The sequence below is a fragment of the Myiozetetes cayanensis genome, unplaced genomic scaffold, assembly GCF_022539395.1.
Source record: "Myiozetetes cayanensis isolate MyiCay16 unplaced genomic scaffold, myiCay2020 scf16, whole genome shotgun sequence".
Classification (NCBI taxonomy): Eukaryota; Metazoa; Chordata; class Aves; order Passeriformes; family Tyrannidae; genus Myiozetetes; species Myiozetetes cayanensis.
Genome location: NW_026087270.1, coordinates 10,660,024 through 10,677,972, shown reverse-complemented (window position 1 = coordinate 10,677,972; position 17,949 = coordinate 10,660,024). Strand labels below are relative to the sequence as shown.

General features: G+C 60.3%; 2 protein-coding genes across 2 annotated transcripts; both read left to right on the top strand.

The window, feature by feature from the left end:
• The first annotated feature begins 554 nt into the window (after positions 1–554).
• Positions 555–6,055, top strand: RPL13 (ribosomal protein L13). Its single transcript, XM_050311248.1, has 6 exons — positions 555–604; positions 772–884; positions 1,790–1,931; positions 3,329–3,502; positions 4,985–5,041; positions 5,856–6,055. Exons 2-6 carry the CDS (start codon positions 781–783, stop codon positions 6,012–6,014), a joined length of 636 nt encoding a protein of 211 aa, XP_050167205.1. The 5' UTR covers positions 555–604; positions 772–780; the 3' UTR covers positions 6,015–6,055.
• Positions 6,056–7,781: 1,726 nt separating this feature from the next.
• Positions 7,782–16,064, top strand: CPNE7 (copine 7). Its single transcript, XM_050311247.1, is given in 17 exon segments — positions 7,782–7,921; positions 8,689–9,112; positions 11,538–11,720; positions 11,790–11,864; positions 12,422–12,496; positions 12,573–12,656; positions 12,741–12,830; positions 12,946–13,044; positions 13,658–13,744; positions 13,859–13,918; positions 14,009–14,142; positions 14,266–14,320; positions 14,461–14,512; positions 14,584–14,717; positions 14,829–15,065; positions 15,466–15,569; positions 15,571–16,064. Coding segments are annotated over 16 exon segments (1,725 nt in total). The 5' UTR covers positions 7,782–7,921; positions 8,689–8,887; the 3' UTR covers positions 15,602–16,064.
• Positions 16,065–17,949: the final 1,885 nt, after the last annotated feature.

The following is a 17,949-nucleotide window of genomic DNA, read 5'->3' as shown; positions in this document are numbered from 1 at the left end:
TATTTTGTAACTTACAGCCCCTTTGAGTATGAGTTTGGTCCCGTGGAGCAGAGGGTGACAGTGGAAGTGATGCTGTGGTGGACACCGGGAGAGCACAGGGTCCTCAGTGGCTCCTGCGCTGCTGCCAGCAGTGCCGTGCCAGCGGTGCCAGGGCACTGTCCTGCATCCCACCGCTGCAGCACCGGGATTGTCAAGCGGACGGAAGTCCCCGACCCCCCTCCTGCAACGTGGGAGGTGATGTGGGACAGTGGCAGAGCCCTCTGGGGTGGATGTTGGAGCACAGGTTGGATGGAGAGGGGAACAGGGACCCCCACACTCCTGTTTGGAGAATCCCATCGGGCATGTGTCTGGCTGGGCTTGCGAGAGGGCGTGGAGCAGTGCGGGAGCTGCTGCTCCCATCCTGGCCGCGGCCCCCTTCGCCCCTCGCCTCCCCGCCGGCCGCGGGCCCTTTAACGCGCCGCCATCTTTACTCGGGGCGGGTGAAGCCGCCGCTCCTCATTGGCCCCCGGGCCGCTCGCGCGCGCTCCCCATTGGCCGCCGCCGCGACCCTTCCGGCGGCGCCGCCCCGGCGCGTCCTTTCCGGTGGCCGTTCGCGAGGCGGGAGGTGAGTGCGGGCCCGGGGCTCCATCCGCCGCCATCCCCCGCCCCGCGCCGCGGGGGAGCCCCGGGGGCGCACGGGGAGCTGTGCCGGGGCGGGGACCGCGGGCCCGGGGTGCCCAGGGGGCCGGGCGGGACCCGGCAGGGCCGCGCTAACCGTGCCCGTGTTCGCAGGCCGCAGCCATGGCGCCCAGCCGCAATGGGATGATCCTGAAGCCCCACTTCCACAAGGACTGGCAGCGCAGAGTGGCCACCTGGTTCAACCAGCCCGCCCGCAAGATCCGCAGGTGAGGCCGCGGAGGCCTTTGAGGGGGTTCCTGGAGTGTGTGGGGCTGCTGAGGAGGCCAACGCGCCGCGGGTTTGTGTTCGGCCCTTTCCCGGCTGCTCGCTCGGGGGCTGCTCAGAGCCGGCCCTTCCCAGCCGCGGCCAAGTGATGAGACATCTCCGGAATCGCTGCACCACGGTGATGACTCCTTCTACCCTGGGTCTCTGATGGCAGCGGCGGTTGTGGAGCAGCAGCAGCCACTGGCCTGGCCTTAATTCCAGAGGGATCCCAGGGCAGGAGCTGCGTCCCTGCAAGGGCAGCAGTGGCACATCTGGCAGAGATGCCGTGTTCCTGGTGACTGTCCCATCGACGTGGCTCAGAAGACCAGTTGCACCTGCCTTGTGTGCCAGTGTGGCCACAGGTCCAGGGCAGTGCCTGTCCCCTGTGCTGGGCACTGGTGAGGCCACACATGAATTCTAGAGTCAGTTTTGGGGCCCTCACCCCAGCACAGACACTGAAGGGGTGGAGTGCGTCCAGAGAAGGGAACAGAGCTGGGAAGCTGCTGTAGCAGCAGGACCTTCTTGCTCTCTCCAACTCCCTGACAGGAAGGTGAAGCCAGATGGGGGTCGGGCTCTGCTCCCAGGGAACAAGGGACAGGATGAGAGAAAAAGGCCTCAAGTTGTGCCAGGGGAGGGTCAGGTTGGACATCAGGAAGAATTTCTTCCTAGAAAGGGTGGTCAGGCACTGGGAAGGGGCTGCCCAGGGAGGTGGTGGAGTCCCCATCCCTGGAGGTGTCCAAGGAACAGCTGGATGTGGCACTCAGTGCTCTGGGCTGGGTGACAAGGTGGGGATCGGTCACAGGTTGGACTCAGTGATCCTGGAGGTCTTTTCCAGCCTTAACAATCCTGTGATCCCATGACATTCCAGGAGGAAGGCTCGCCAGGCCAAGGCTCGCCGCATCGCCCCCCGGCCCGTGGCTGGGCCCATCCGGCCCATCGTGCGATGCCCAACAATCAGATACCACAAAAAAGTTCGTGCTGGCAGAGGCTTCAGCCTGGAGGAGCTCAAAGTGAGTACAGAGCACTGATCCAAATAAATGATCTCCCAGTTCTGAGCTTGGCTGCTGGTGCTGGCGCATCCTGGGGAGACTGTGGTGCTTCTGGTTCTTGGAGCAAGGAAACACCACTCAAAGGTGTTTCAAGGGTAAACGTCTGATTGTCTGGTCAGACTGACACTTAAAACTCCATTAAAATCAAGCTGAAAGAAGAGAATTTCAGGTTGGATATATGGAAGAAATTCTTCCCTGTGAGGGTGGTCAGGCCCTGGCACAGGTTGCCCAGAGATGCTGTGGCTTCCCTATCCCTGGAAGTGTCCGATGTCAGGTTGGATGGGGCTTGGAGGAACCTGGTCTGGTGGAAGGTGTTCCTGCCCATGGCAGGGGAGTGCATTTGGATAATCCTTAAGGTTCTTTCCAACACAAACCAGTCTGGGATTCTATGCAAATGGAATTCTGGAAGAGCCTTGAGTCTCCTAAACTTTTTTAGGGAGGGAGAAGGTTAAGGTCTTCATTAAATTACGTCATTTCTTTATGAAATACTGTTCTGGTAATCCTAAATATTTTGACCAATGTGTTCATGTTGTGGATCAAGTAAACTGAGCTCAGCTGATTGTAAGAGCAACAAGGGATGTTTTACCAGGAGGAAGAACTGTTCAGTGCAGCCTCCAGGAGCAGCTGGGGCTGTTCTTGTTTAATATTTGGTTTAGAAACACTGAAACTCTCTGGGAAGTATCCCCTGCCTTCCATTCCATCAGGAAATTGTCCCTGGGACCTGCCCAGGTGTGCTGAGCTGTTAAGGGGTGTCTGCAGGGACCCCCCACTGCATATCTGTGCAGTGGGCAGGAGTTAGATCAGTCCTTGCTGGCAGCCACCAGCTGCCTTTGCGCCTGGTTCAGTGTCTAATTAAAACATTTATAACTGAAATTGGTGCACTGAAGCAGGAAAATTGTTCTTCTGGGTGCCAAATGCTTCATTACTTACATTTCTTTAATTTTTGGATAATGGTGGAACACAAAGAGGGACACAGCTGTTTGTCTTCAAACAGAAAATGAGTTTCTTGTTTAAGATGGTTAAAACAAATAGTTATTTAATGGAGCTCACGGTATTCAGTGAGCCAAAGTTACCCACGTCCCAACTTCATAAGTGCCTGTCTGTATGTATCTGAGTTTAAATGTCCCCCTCCGGGGTTGCTCTTTGCTCTCCTGAGGAAAATCCACCTGCAAAAACCAAAGTCTGAGGAATGTTTTAAGCGTTAAGGTACCCCAGGACACCCTTTGGTGGTGGAGTAGGTGGTTCTTTAGCCATGCCAAGCCTCCTCCAGACCCTGTGTCCCGTGCTGGCTGTGCTTGGAGCCCTGCCTGGCTGTGGGGAGCAGTGGCATGCTGACACTGCTCCCTCTCTCCCCCCAGCTCGCTGGCATCAACAAGAAGTTCGCACGGACGATCGGCATCTCCGTGGATCCCCGGCGGCGGAACAAGTCCACTGAGTCCCTGCAGGCAAACGTGCAGAGGCTGAAGGAGTACCATTCCAAGCTCATCCTCTTCCCGAGGAAGCCAGCCATGCCTAAGAAGGGAGACAGCTCTGTGAGTACCTGGCTGCTGGAACCGTGTCACAGGGGCTGTTTACAGCCCCGCTTTGTGAGGTTTGGCGTCAGCCTGTCCCTCTGTCCCGGTGTGCAGAGCTCCTGAGCCTGTTCCATGACGTGACCCCCAGGGGAGCAGCCCTGCCCTTGGATGCAGCGTGGGTCTGAGCCCAGCATAAGGCCTGGCCTGGCAGGGTTGAGTCTAAAAGGGCTCTCTGGGTCACAGTGACGCTGGGTCAGGCATTTGTCTGAGGGGCTGCAGCCCTGGTTTGGGGCAGATTCCTGGAGCTTTAGTCCTTGCCCAGCCAGTTGAGTTTTAGTTTATGGAGCTAAATTGTCAAGAGTAGCTGAAAATTCCACCTGAAAATTCTGTCCAGCCGTATGGAAGGGTGAGGGGCAGGCTCTGTGAGCAGCTCCATGCCAGGCAGGCTCCAGAAGGCAGTTGCTGTTGACATTCAAAAATGCTTTTCATTAAAAGCTCTCCAAGATCAGAGCAGAGCTGTGTTCCTTGGCTCTGCTGGCAGTGGATCTGTGCTTCCCGCGGGGCTGAGCGAGCCACGGAACACAGCGGTGTGCTCAGGCTGTCCTCAGATCTTCTGGGGAGCCTGGCAGCTCCAAGCTGCTTAATTGTAGTGGATCCCTCCCTCTTCAGAGCAGGAAGGAAGGGCCTTGATCTGTAATACTGCTTCAGATTTGATTGCTGCAAATTAACTACATAAAATAATCTTCAGTCATTTCTGTCTGATGACACACTTTTAGAAGAAAGTGAAATCGGCATTGGAAGGAGTTGCTGAGGAATGTATTGGGTATAAATGAACTGGGGGGACTCAGCCTGGAGAAAAGGAGGCTCAGGGGGGAGCTTCTCGCTCTGCAACTCCCTGACAGGAAGGTGGAGCCAGGTGGGGATCGGGCTCTGCTCTCAGGGAACAAGAGACAGGATGAGAGAAAAAGGCCTCAAGTTGTGCCAGGGGAGGGTCAGGTTGGACATCAGGAAGAATTTCTTCCTGGAAAGGGTGGTCAGTTATTGGAAGGGGCTACCCACGGAGGTGGTAGAGTCCCCATCCCTGGAGGTGTCCAAGGAACAGCTGGATGTGGCACTCAGTGCTCTGGGCTCAGTGACAAGATGGGGAATCAGTCACAGGTTGGACTCAGTGATCTTGGAGGTCTTTTCCAACCTTAACGATTCTGTGATTCTATGTCACACTGAAAATGGCACAGTTGGTGTCAAAGCTTTTCCAGCTGGCAGAGCTGAGAGGCCACTGCTCCTCCGGCCGGATCCAGGCACAACGTGGGCTGTTGATGCAGCTCTCTGTGCCAAATGAAATGCTGGATTTGTTACCATTTGTTGCTAAATCTTCCATCAGGATCATTAGCATCGTGTTTAAGCTGAGTACCTGTGTACAGGCTATGCTTTTAACTGAGGTTTTAACCTGAGAAAGTTTAAATTCTGGTTTTTTAACATTCCTGTCCTCTCCTTGTGCAGCCAGAGGAACTCAAAATGGCCACTCAGCTCACAGGACCCGTTATGCCCATCAAGAATGTAAGTGTAATTAAATCATAGTCTCTGTGGGACATAATTGAGATTGAACTCTGGGGAGAGGGTTCTCTTCTTGGTGTTGTACAGCGTCTGCAGGCACTACCCATCCTGGATCAAAAAAAACAGGACTAAACCTTCAAGAGAACTTGTGCCTGTGAAACTGGGGGCACTTTGGGTTGCAGCTGAAGCAGGGGTTCCCAGGCAGGTTCTGTGGTCAGCATTTGTCCCCGAATCCTCAGTGCTTCCCAGAGCTGCTGTTGGTAGTGCCACCAACCTCTACTTGCTCCCCTAGAACTCCCTGACTGGTGGGTGGAGCTGGGTGGAGGTCGGGCTCTGCTCCCGGGGAACAAGTCACAGGATGAGAGGAAACAACCTCAAGTTCTGCCAGAGGAGGTTCAGGTTGGATATTGGGAACATTTCTTCATGGAAAAAATATAAAGCATTGGAACTGACTGCTGAGGACAGTGGTGGAGTCCCTATCCCTGGAAGTGTTCAGTAAACATGTGGATGTTGCACTTGCGGATGTGATTAGCGGTGAACACGCTGCTGGTGCCGGGCTGACGGTTAGACTCGACACTCTTAAAGTCTTTTCCAACCTGAACAATCCTGTGATTCTGTGAACCTGACTCACATTTCCTGTGGTGCTTTGTTTCCATCCCTGCTCCGGGGTGCGGCTGTGCCGCTGTTCCCGGCGGAGCAGCCGAGGGCAGGGCCTGTAGGTGGCACGAGCGCTCTGTTCCTCGATGAGATCTCTGCAAAGCCTCAGCTCCTTCCCCGAGGTGCAGCCTGACTGTCTGGCACTTCCTCTTTCCCCCAGGTGTTCAAGCGGGAGAAGGCCCGCGTCATCTCGGAAGACGAGAAGAACTTCAAGGCCTTCGCCAGCCTGCGCATGGCCCGGGCCAACGCCCGCCTCTTCGGCATCCGTGCCAAGCGCGCCAAGGAAGCGGCGGAGCAGGATGTGGAGAAGAAGAAATGAACTGTTCTCCCCAGAACTGTCAATAAAAAGCTGTAGACAGACGGGTGTGCTGTGTTTTTGGGGCACATGTACCGAGTGGAGTTGCGCCGGTGTCGGTTCAGGGATGTGTTCAGGCGTGGGAAACCTCATTTGCTGTGCTGGGAATCTCCAAAGTTCTCTAAAAGCTTGTGAAACGCCTGCCTTGTGCCCACTCCTCTGCCTTATGTCAGGGCTGCAGTCTGGGCTCCCTCCTGCTCTGACTTTGAGGGGCTTTGGGGGTACCCCCTCTGTGCCAAGCTTTGTCTACTCCCCCTTCCCTACCTTCCATGCCGGTATTCCAGGTTTATTGATTTACACGCCTCTGTGTGAGGCAGAGCTCTAGAAGGTGGGGTGTCATGGTGGGTGTCACCTTTGGGTGCTGGGCAGTGCTGCCCACATGGGAGCAGGCTTCACTGCTTTTTAAGCGGCACAAGAGGAATAAGATGTGTCTCAGCCTTTAAGTTGGGCTTCAGTGGAGCAGAATCCCAGGGCTGGACTGCTGCCCTGCTCAGTCCTCAGCTCAGCCTCTGGTACTGTTCTGGGGACCTTTCACCCATTTCTTCATGGCTTAAAGGCCATTCCATGGTAGATAAGGCACTTGGGGACATGGCTTGTGGTGGTCTCAGCAGTGCTGGGCAGCAGGTGGGACTCTGATCTTGGAGGCTTTTTCAACCCAAGCAGTTCTGTGACCCCTCAGTCAAGTGGCACTACAGAGAAGCCCAGGAGAAGGTTGGGTGATTCTGGCCCATCCTTGTTGCTGCTGGCGGTTCCAGGCTCTGCTTGTCCCAGTATGGGGTTTGATTGGTCACCAGGATGTGTTGGGATTGGAAGTGCTCTGGGAGTGCTTGCATTTGGGGCCATTGTGCAACCTGGACAGCATAATTAAGTCATTTGTCAGCAGGTTGGAGAGAGAATATGGATGGCATAGGGTGGAATGGGATGGCATGGGATGGGATGGGTTGAAGCACTTGGTGCTGGAGCCCTGGCACAGCTGGATAGCCCCTGGGCTGCTCACAGTCAAGAGGTGCACGGTGTGGTGCTGCCTGTGCCATGCCAGCCATTGCCCATCTCTTCAGCCCCTCTGCCTGGACCCCGTGTCCCACCGTGTGTCTGGTGCCTCCTGCCCTCCTGGGCCATGCCAGGGGCTGCGAGGGGAAGTGGGAGAGAGAGTGGCCTATTTCTGCCAGGCAGGCTGGGGATTAGCTCCTGAAGTCCCAGCCCTGCAGTGCCCTGGTGCTCATTAGCCCTATCTGCATTTTAATCCCTCCACATTTGGGCTAATTACATCATCTTTCATAAAGCTGAGCTGACAGTGCCACAGCACTGGGGGGACAGGGGTGGGTGGGGGTCCCAGGCTGGGAATGGGGCAGATGGGACTCCATGTGCATGGAATATGAGTCTCGGTGCTCCAGCATGTGGGGAGGGCACCCAGTGGGTTTGGGGCACCCCACCCTTGTGCTTGGGGTCTTAGCTTAGAGTGTAGGGGGCTGGGACCAGAACAACCTTGGGTACCCCACAGGGAGCAGCTGGGGAGGGCAAGGGGCTGTGTCTCTGCCATGGGGGTCTCACCTGGAGCAGTAGCACTTGTCCTGGCACGGCCGGCAATGCCAGAGACTCTGGGGACCCCACTCAGCCCCAGTGCCCATGGGTGGGCTCCACTCCGGTACTGGCAGCGAGGCAGTTAACGGAGCTTGTCATCCATCTCCCTCTTAGGGCTCCGCTCCCGAACTGCAGCTTGAGTCAGTTGTGTGGAGGTGGCAGCGGCAGCAGCTCCGGCTGGCACACCGGCACGGCTGGCACACCGGCACGGCTGGCACACCGGCTCCCCTTGGCACACCGACCCCGGCCCTCGCCCGGCCACCTGTGGAGCCCAGGCCACCAGCACCCAGGTGAGGGGGTGATGAGCAGGGTGGGACCCGGTGCCCCCTCCACTGGGCAATGGATGCCAAGGAGTGCTTGCGATCCTGGGAGGGGGATGATGGCCCCCGGAGCTGGGGGCACCAGAGTCAAGTGCCAGGGAGGGCCTGGACAATGCATGACTGCACTAGGAAAGTTTAGCCAGGCTGGGCATGTAGGGGCTGCTCTGCAGCTACCCCTTCCCCACTCAGCCACCCCCTGGGGCTGCAGGTGGGGGACAAGCCTGGGCTGGGACTGGCAGAGCCCCTCAATGCCCCTTCACGCTGCATCACCTTGCTAGGTGTCACCAGCCTCAGGAGGGAGGTGGTCCCTGACCCCAGCACAGGGAAATCCATCACCTGGCAACAGGGACACTGACCTGGTGTCCCCACTGCCCTCCCAGAGAGTCCTGTCCAGGCTGGAGGGTGCTGCCTGAAAGGACAGGGAGGTGTTTCTGCTCCCTAGCCCCACTCAAGGCACCCCAGGGTGGATACCCAGGGCTGCTTGCACAACCCCAGTTCCTGCATGGCCACTCAGCCCCACTCAGGTCCCACTTCCCCACGGGACATATCCTGTCCCTGGGGTGGGCCTGGGGCAGAGCTGAGAATGGCCCTGTGGGACCCTTGGTCAGCCCAAGGGGCTGGGGGGTGAACCCCCCACAATAGAGTCCACAGGTCTGGCTGGCGCTTGAGGGTACATGGGCAGCATCATGAGGGTGTCCCAGCTCCTGCTCACCCCACTGTACTTTGATGCCTTGCAGAGCCCCACGGAGCCATCGGGACTGGACCCAGCCACCCTGCCCCGGAGCGGGTCGTGGGGTCCCTCCAGCCCCCGGAGCACCCCACCCCTGTGCTGCCCCCAGGAACCTCCTTGGCACCGCGGGGCACCGAGCCCCGGGCATGACAGGCACCTGCCCGGCTCCCTGACAGCACCGAAGGCAGTGGCCACCCTCGGCCCCGATGCCATTCGCCCACGGGGCTGCGTGCCCCCCGGCCCGGCTGGCCGCCCCCCGTGCCCCGGCTGGCATGGGTGCTGTGCCTGAGCCGTGCCCGCAGGCCCCACTGGCCGTGCTCTCCAAGGTGGAGCTGCGGGTCAGCTGTAAACACCTCCTGGACCGAGACACCCTCAACAAGTCAGACCCCTGCGTCCTGCTCCTGATGCAGTCCCAGGGCCAGTGGATGGAGGTAGGAGGGTGGGGGGCACTGCCAGCAACCCCCACAGTGGGCAGGGCAGGGCAGGCACCAGGGACATGGTGGGGCTGGGCATGGGGTGATGGGTGCATGTGGGTGGGTGCTGGACACAGGGTGTTGGGCACGGGGGGCTGCAGGGTGGGGTGCAGGAGATGATGGGGAGCAGAGTACAGAGTGCAGAGCAGAGTGCAGGAGATAACAGAGAACTGGGTACAGGGTGCAGACCAGGGTGCAGATTGTATAGCATAGTATAGTGGAGAATGGGGTGCAGGGTGCACAACAGGGTGCATAATGGGGTGCAGGGTTCAGAGCAGGGTCCTGGGTGCAGGATGCAGAGCAGGGAGCAGAATAAGGTGCAGAGTGGGGTGCAGGGTTCAGAGTGGTGTGCAGGAGATTATGCAGGATGGGGTGCAGGGTTCAGAATTGGGTGCAGGGTGCAGAGCAGGGTGCTGGGTGCAGAATGGGGTGCAGGGTTCAGACCAGGGTACAGAGTGCAGAACTGGGTGCAGGGTTCAAACCAGGGTGCAGAATGAGGTGCAAGGTACAGAGCAGGTGCAGGGTGCAGAGCAGGGTGCAGAACGGAGTGCAGGGTGCACACAGAGGCTGCTGGATGCACAGTGCAGAGCTCAGTGTGGGGTACAAGGTGCGGGGTGCAGAGAAGGACACAGGGTGCCCAAGTGCAGGTCACAGAGCATGAGGATCACAGGTCAGGGCAGAGCACTGTGGGAACCCAGCAGCCCATGAGGGGCATTGCTGACAACGGCTCACATCCAGCCCCCCGGGGCTGTGGCAGGGCCGAGGAGAGGGGTGGGGTGCCCACGGTGCCTCCAACGCAGCTCCGCTGCCCCGGAACGGGGACAAGGGACAACGCGGCCATCCCTAGGGTGGCTCAGGGCTGGCGGGCTGGTGTCACCCTGTGTGGGGTAGGCATCTCAGAGGGGGTCAGGGCTGGCACCGTGCCCTGTGTTCTGCTCTGGGGGTCCCTGGTCACCCCATGAGACGTGGCTGGTGTTGAGGCTGGCACTGGGGCTGGCACGGCTCCTTCCCTCCCTCCCCACGCCGAGCCCTGGCTGGCGCCGGCAGCTCCGCTCTAATCTCGGCTGCTCAGCCGGCGGATTTAGCGCTAAATCCCTCGGCGTGTCATCGACTCTGCTCGAGCCAGCGCGGGGTCGGGGGGGCACAGGGGCCCCGTGCCAGCTACCGTGTGTGTACCGTGCCAGACCCTTGTACCCGGCCGTGCCACACTCCGTGTGCCGTGCCATGCTGTGCCACGCGGTGCTGTGCTGTGCCGTACACCAGCCAGCACCAAGAGGCAAGAGTGTTCCTCCTGGACCACCTTTTGTACTGACCCCCTGCCCTGTCCCCTCCCTGTCCCTGCCAGCCCGTGTCCCCCAGCCGAGGTGTGGCTCTGGCACTGAGTGCTGAGACAGCCCAGGACCCTCTGGCAGTGGCTGGTGCTGGAGGGTTCAGGGTGCCCGAAAACCAGATCCCCAGGGTGAGGGTGTGGCAGTGCCCACACAGGAGGGACATGGATGGCCCTGGCAGTGTGGCAGCGGTGCAGGCTCAGCAGATGTTGCCAGGTTGGACAGGAGGTGGGCAGGGGCCAGGGGCTGGCAGGGTGCCCTGTCCAGGATGTGTCCCATTGAGTCAACGTTTACAGGGATGGGTGTGGAGGAGGCTCTGGAACTGCTCAGCACCTGCTGCCAAGCATAGATGGGACACACTGAGCATCCACTGAGGCTGTGGGCTAGTGACCCCCAGCTATGGCCACCCCAGGGTGGGGACACAGGGGTTCATCCTGGCACCAGCATTCTGCTTCTGCTCCAGTGCAGCTGTGGCAAAGTGGGGTCAGAGCTAGAATATCCCCTTGGATGACCATGGGGAGCCTGGGGAGAGGGCTGATCCCAGGGCCTGGGGCTGGCACATGGGGCTCTTCCAAATGCTGTTCACCTGGGCACGGGGAAATGCCTGTGCACGGCTGGTTCTTCCTGGCACACCCCATCTCTTCATCCTCCATCCTTGTATTCCCCATCCCAACCTCCTCATTCTGCCATCCTTCATCCCTGCACCTCCCATCCTTTAGCCCCCAGCACTGGATTCTCCATCCCTGCACCCCCATCCTGCCATCCTTCATTCCTTCACCTCCCATCCCTTCATTCCCTAATTGTTTATCCCCCATTGAGTATCCCCCATCCCTCTATCCCACATCCTGTCATCCCACATCCCAGCACCCTCATCCCTTCATCCTCCACTTCAGCAGTCCCCATTTGTCATCTCCCACTCCCTACCTCCCCACACTCCCATTCCCCCTAGGCTCCCACATCCCCATTCCCAGCTGGGTGTGAGCTCTGTCACCTGAAGGCCCAGGCAACTCTGGCTGTGCCCATCCCGGCCCTGGCCCAGCACCATTCCCGTGCAGGTGGATCGCAGCGAGGTGATCAAGAGCAACCTGAACCCCGTGTTCGCCAAGATCTTCACGGTTGATTACTACTTCGAGGAGGTGCAGAAGCTGCGGTTCGAGGTGTACGACAGCCACGGCCACACCGGCGTGGGCACGCACGACGATGACTTCCTGGGGGGCATGGAGTGCACCGTGGGGCAGGTGAGCCCAGGGACGCCCACCCGGGGACCCCCTCCATGGTGTCCCCACCCCGACTCTGGGCTCTTGCAGATCGTGGCGCAGAAACGGGTGACGAAGCCGCTGTTCCTCAAGTACGGGAAGTTCGCAGGCAAGTCCACGATCACGGTGAGTACCGAGCCTGGGCTGGGGGTGGCACCGGGGGTGGGACAATGGTGTGGCACTGAGCAGGGGCTCTGGAGTGACATCGGGCTGGGACCCTGGGGTGACACCAACCTGGGGCACTGAAGTGGCACTGGGATGGGGTGAACTGCTGACAAGGGGTTGGGACCCTGAGGTGACACCAACCTGGGACCCTAGGGTGACACTGAACAGGACACATAGGTGGCACTGGACTGGGATGCTGGGAAGGCATCAAGCTGGGACATCTGGGCTGAGTCAGTGGGCTGTCACTGGGCTGTGGGTGCCACTGAGCTGGGAGGTGTGGGGGGTTCCCAGTGACCCTCCTCCTGTCTGAACTGCCATCCAGCCCTGCAGCCCCTCAGGCTCTTGGGAGTGAGGAGGGCTCAGGGTCCCCGTTGGTGTCTGCTGGCCACTGGGGGTTTCTGCTGCCCCAGGGGAGGCACATGGCACCCTGTCCGCTCCTGGGGCACCACAGGGAGGTGAGAGGCAGGGGACAAAGCCATGCCAGGCGCTGAGCACCCTGTGGCTGCCTCTCCTTGCAGATCATCTCTGAGGAGATTTCGGGGAACAACGGCTACGTGGAGCTCGCCTTCCGTGCGAAGAAGTTGGATGACAAGGTGAGCCAGGTGCCAGGGGGGACATGGGGCAGGGTGGGCAGGGTGGGCAGTGCCCTGCCCCCTCCTCTTCCTCCAGGACCTCTTCAGCAAGTCGGATCCCTTCCTGGAGATCTACCGCATTGACGATGACCGCAGCGAGCAGCTCGTGTACCGCACGGAGGTGAGGCCCTGCAGGGCCAGTCCCTCGGCTGCCCCACAGCCACCCTGGAGCTTCCTCAGCCCTGCTGAGCTCCCTGTCCCGCAGGTGGTGAAGAACAACCTGAGTCCTGTCTGGGAGCCCTTCAAGGTGTCTCTCAACTCACTCTGCAGCTGTGAGGAGAAGAGGAAGCTGAGGGTGAGGAAAGGAAATGGGGACCCCCATCCCTACCCCAGAGGTATCTGTACCCTGGCTTCCCTGGGGGTGTGCTAGGGACCCCCCCGGTGCCAGGGCTGAGCTGTGCCCACTGCAGGGTGTGGTGTGGGACTACGACTCCCGGGGCAAACACGACTTCATTGGGGAGTTCTTCACCACCTTTGAGGAGATGCAGAAGGCGATGGGGGAGAACAAGGTGGGACACGGGGACACAGGGGTAGCCTGGGGATCACCCCTGTGTGCTGTCAGAAGAGCCCATCCCAGCAGATACCTCCCAGCAACTCCTCTGGGTTTGGGGTCATTCTCTCCTTGCTGCTGCCTACCTCTTTGGGGAGGGGATGGTGGGTTTGGGGTCCTCTGGAGAATCAGCCATGGATGGGGTGGCTGGATCCCAGGGAGTGGCTGGGAGTGGGGGAAGGCAGCTGCAACCTGGGGCTATGGGGTTGCAGGGTTATGGGGCTGTGTGGTTATAGAACTGTGGGGCTGTGGGTCATGACACTATGGGGCTGGAGCACTGTGGGGCTGAGGGGCTGCAGGGAGGCAGGGTTATGGTTCTTCAGGGTTGTGGGAACACTATGCTGCAGAGACATGATGCTGTGAGGCTGTGTTTTTATGGGGCCACAATGTTCTGGGACTGTGGAGTCATTGTGCTGCAGGGCCACGGGGGGCTGCAGGGTTACGGGGCCACAATGTTATGGGGTTGTTGGGTCACCATTCTGCAAAGCCATGGGACCAGGGGTCTGGGGGTGCCAAGGATGGGGGTCCTGGGGCGAGGGCCGCAGGCAGCGCAGGTGCCGCGTGTACCACAGGTGCAGTGGGACTGCATGAACCCCAAGTACAAGATTAAGAAGCGCAACTACAAGAACTCGGGGGTTGTGGTGCTGCTGGACCTGAAGGTGAGTGGGAATGCAGGAGTGCCTGCATTCCGTGCCGAGCCGTGCTGAGCACAGCCATGCCTGGCTCCGTAGGCCAGCGTGAGCAGGCCCAGCTGACGTGGGTCCCTCTGGAAGATCCACAGGGTCTACTCCTTTCTGGACTACATCATGGGCGGCTGCCAGATCCACTTCACGGTGAGCAGAGTCCCCCACTCCACCCAGTGGGGACACGCTGGTGGCCCAGCTTGCCCTGGGGAAACACTCCCTGCCCCCCCTCCACCCCAGGTGGCCATCGACTTCACAGCCTCCAACGGGGACCCCCGAAATAGCTGCTCCCTGCACTACATCAACCCCTACCAGCCCAACGAGTATCTCAAGGCGCTGGTGGCTGTGGGTGAGATCTGCCAGGACTATGACAGGTTGGTCGCTCTGGTGGGTTCCCCAGGGCCAGACACCCTGGTGACGGCCACCCTGGGGTCCAACGCCCCCTTGATGGCTACCCAGTGATGGCACCAGAGCTCCTCACACCCCTTCCCTTGCAGCGATAAGAAATTCTCAGCTCTGGGCTTTGGTGCCAGGATCCCCCCCAAGTATGAGGTGAGGGGTAGTCGGAGTGCCAGGGCCCTGTGGGACTCAAGGGATGTGTTCATCCCTCCAGACACCCCAGGCCCTGACACTGGTGGGGCTCAGTGGGTGGGGGGTGGGCACTGGCTGCCCCCTCCCCTCCTGCCCTCCAGGTTTCCCACGACTTCGCCATCAACTTCAACCCCGACAACGATGAGTGTGAGGGTAAGTCCAGCTCCAGTGGGGTCGGGTCCAGTGGGCCAGGATGTCCCTCCTCACTCCTCACACCCCCTCAGGCATCCAGGGTGTTGTTGAGTCCTATCAGAGCTGCCTGCCCAAAATCCAGCTCTATGGCCCCACCAACGTGGCTCCCATCATCACCAAGGTGGCTCGTGTGGCAGCCGATGAGGAACGGACCAAGGAAGCGTCGGTGGGTGCCACTGGGGCACCAGGCTGGGCTGAGACCCCCCATGCTCGTGACACCTGTGGGTGTTTCTGTGTGGGGCTGGGCAGCTCCCCCAGAACATCCCTGTCTCCCCAGCAATACTTCATCCTGCTGATCCTGACAGACGGGGTGGTGACAGACATGGCAGACACGCGGGAGGCCATTGTTCGGGCCTCCTACTTGCCCATGTCCATCATCATCGTCGGGGTAGGCAACGCCGACTTCACCGACATGCAGATCCTGGACGGGGACGACGGTGTCCTGCGCTCCCCCAAGGGGGAGCCCGTCCTGCGCGACATCGTCCAGTTCGTGCCCTTCCGCGAGTTCAAGAACGTGAGTGGGGCAGCCGGGGGTCCTGCCGGCCCCTCCCGGTTCTTCGCATCCCCTCTGGTTCTCTCCTGCCCTTTCCCGTCCCCTCCTGTCCCTTCCAGTCGTCTCCCGTTCCCTTCCTGTCCCTCCCCGTTCCCTTCCTGTCCCTCCCTGTTCCCTCACGTCCCACCCCCGTCCCTCTTTGCCCCCTACCATCCATTCTCCTCCCCATCTGTCCCTTCTGTTCCCTTCGGTCCTTCCCGGTTCCTTTCCGTCCCTTCCATCCCCTCCAGTCCCCTCCCGTCCCCACATCCCGGCACAGGGAGCCAGTTCCCACGGGTGCTGCTCCGCGTTGCGGGACGGGCAGGTGTCGCGGTGGTCCCGGCTCACCCCGGTGTCCCGCGGTGTCCCCGGTGTCCCGCAGGCGTCACCCACAGCCCTGGCGAAGTGCGTGCTGGCGGAGGTGCCCAAGCAGGTGGTGGAGTACTACAGCTACAAGGCGTTCCCCCGCGCTGCCCCCGGCCCCCACCCCCGACCCCAGCCTCGGCTCCCCCCAGTGAGGGACCCCCAGTACCCCCAACCCAGCCTCAGTTTCCCCCAGTGAGGAACTCACAGCCCCCACTCCAGCTTCGGCTTCCCCAGTTAGAGATCCCCAGTGCCCCCAGCTGCAGCACTGGGTCGCCTCAGTGAGGGACCCTCCACCCCAGTCTTGGCTCCCCCCAGTGAGGATCCCCAGCTCCCCCTGGTGTGGCACAGGGACAGACGGGGTCCCCACGAGTCCCAGCCCTGCCACAGCCCCCCCATCTGGGACATGGGGTAGGTCCTGCCCCCCGGTGCTGGACACTCTCTGCACTGCCCAGGGGTCCCCAGCAGGCACTGCCCACCCCTGGTGGTCCGTGCCCTGCGGCCTGTCCCCGCTCCATCCCTACTGTCCCCGTGGTCCTCTCGGTCCCTGCTTCTCTGTCACTGTGATGTTTGGAGGCTGCATGACTCCCCCAATAAAGCAACACCCCTGTGCCCATCCTCCTGCTCTCTGGGTGCCACCCTCCCTGGGGGTTAATGGGGGATGGACAGAGGGACTGGCAGATCCTGGGTGCTGCCCATGTCCCCTTGTGGTGATACCATGCCACCCTGGCTGGCGACAAGAGTCAATGGCATCCCCCTGCTGCCCCCACATTTCAGCTGTCCATTGCCAACAATGAGCTGGGAGCACCAGAGCTCTGGGTGCTGGAGCAGCTGCCGCTTTCATGTGCCGGAGTGGGCACTCCCCTGCTGTGCCACGGCCCCAAATCCAGGGCACAGAGCTGAGGGAGGTGGCAACGGAGCCGGCCCTGCTGCCCTGCACAAGGCCACTACCACGTGCTTGTGCCATGTGCTGTATGATGTGTGCCATGAGGCTGGGCACCATGTCCACGTCTCTTGTGACACGTGCCATGTGATGTCTGCTGAGTGTCATGTACCGTGTGCTGTGTGTTGTGTGCCATGTGACCTGTGTTGTGTGGTGTGCCATGTGCTGTGTGCACGTATCCTGTGCCACATACCGTGTGCCATGTGCTATATGATGTGTGCCATGGGCCGTGCACTACATGCATGTACCTTGTGACATGTGCTGTGACGTGTCATGTCCCATGGGCCACATGCCATGTCCCATGTGCCCTGCATCATGTGCCACATACTGTGTTGCCATGTGCCATGAAACACGTGCTGTGTGCCATGTGTCCTGTCCTGTGTGCCGTGTGCCACATGTTGTGTGCCATGTGCTCTGTGGCATGTGTCACGTGGTGTTGCATGCCCCATGTGTCTGTCCCACATGGCACTGTGCCGTGTGCTGTGTTGTGTGTGCCATGTGCATTGCCATGTGCCACGTGCTGTGTGCTGCATGTCATGCCATGTGCTATTTGTCATGTGCCACGTTCCGTGTGCCATGTGCCACTCACCATGCTGTGCCGTGTGCTGGGCACTGTGCCATGCTGCTACCACGTGCTGTGTGCTGCTGATGCCAGTCCTGTGCCAGCAGATGCTCCTGGGGAGGTGACATCCCCTGGGGCAGGGTGTGAGAAAGGCCACCACAGGGACTGAAACTGGAGCCTGGCACAGTGCCATGGGACAGGGGCCAGCCCAGAACCAGCCTTGGGGGTGGCACTGCTCTGGGCTCTGGGATTATGCCATCACCCCAGGTGAGGACACAGGGCCCAGACTGTCCCCGTGTGGGTAGTCAGTCACTGGGGTGGCCCTGCTGGCCCTTGGACATTGCCACCAGTGCAGGGCACAGGCAGGGCACACTGCCTGCACCCCCATCCAATGCCTATAGATAGCTCCTGATTCATTTCCCACAAAAGCGGGATCCTGGATGTTGCCATGGAAACCCAAACCTGCCGCCTGGGAGGCTTCAGCACCGGCTGGCCCTGGCACGGGCAGGGGGCTGCCCTGGCACCCAGGTCCATGGGGACAGATGGGTGCCCCAGGATGGGTGTGGAGAGACCCCGTGGTGCTGGGGGTGTCCAGAGTCACTGTGTCAGGCTGTACCCACTGCCAGTGCAGAGAGGCTGGGAGGGGTGGCAGGGGTGACAATGCTGGCAGGAACAGAGAAGGGTGGCAGGGCTGGCAGAGCTGGCAGAGCTGGCAGGAATGGAAGGGGTACAGGTGTGGCAGAGCTGGTAGGGGTGCCAAGACAGCAGTGTCACTGTCCCACAGTGCTGCAGACCGCAGAGAGAGTCTCACCACCTCCCCCCTCTCAGCCAAGCCCTGTCCAGGGGCTCTGGTGGTGCCAGGGCTAAGTCCCCACACTCCTCACCCTGGCCCTGTGCTCACCCTGCAGGGGCCAGATAATGAAGCTGGGTAATCACTGACACTGCCTGTGCTTCCCAGGTGGCTCCACAATGCAATTCCTTGGCTTGTGGCCAGAGAG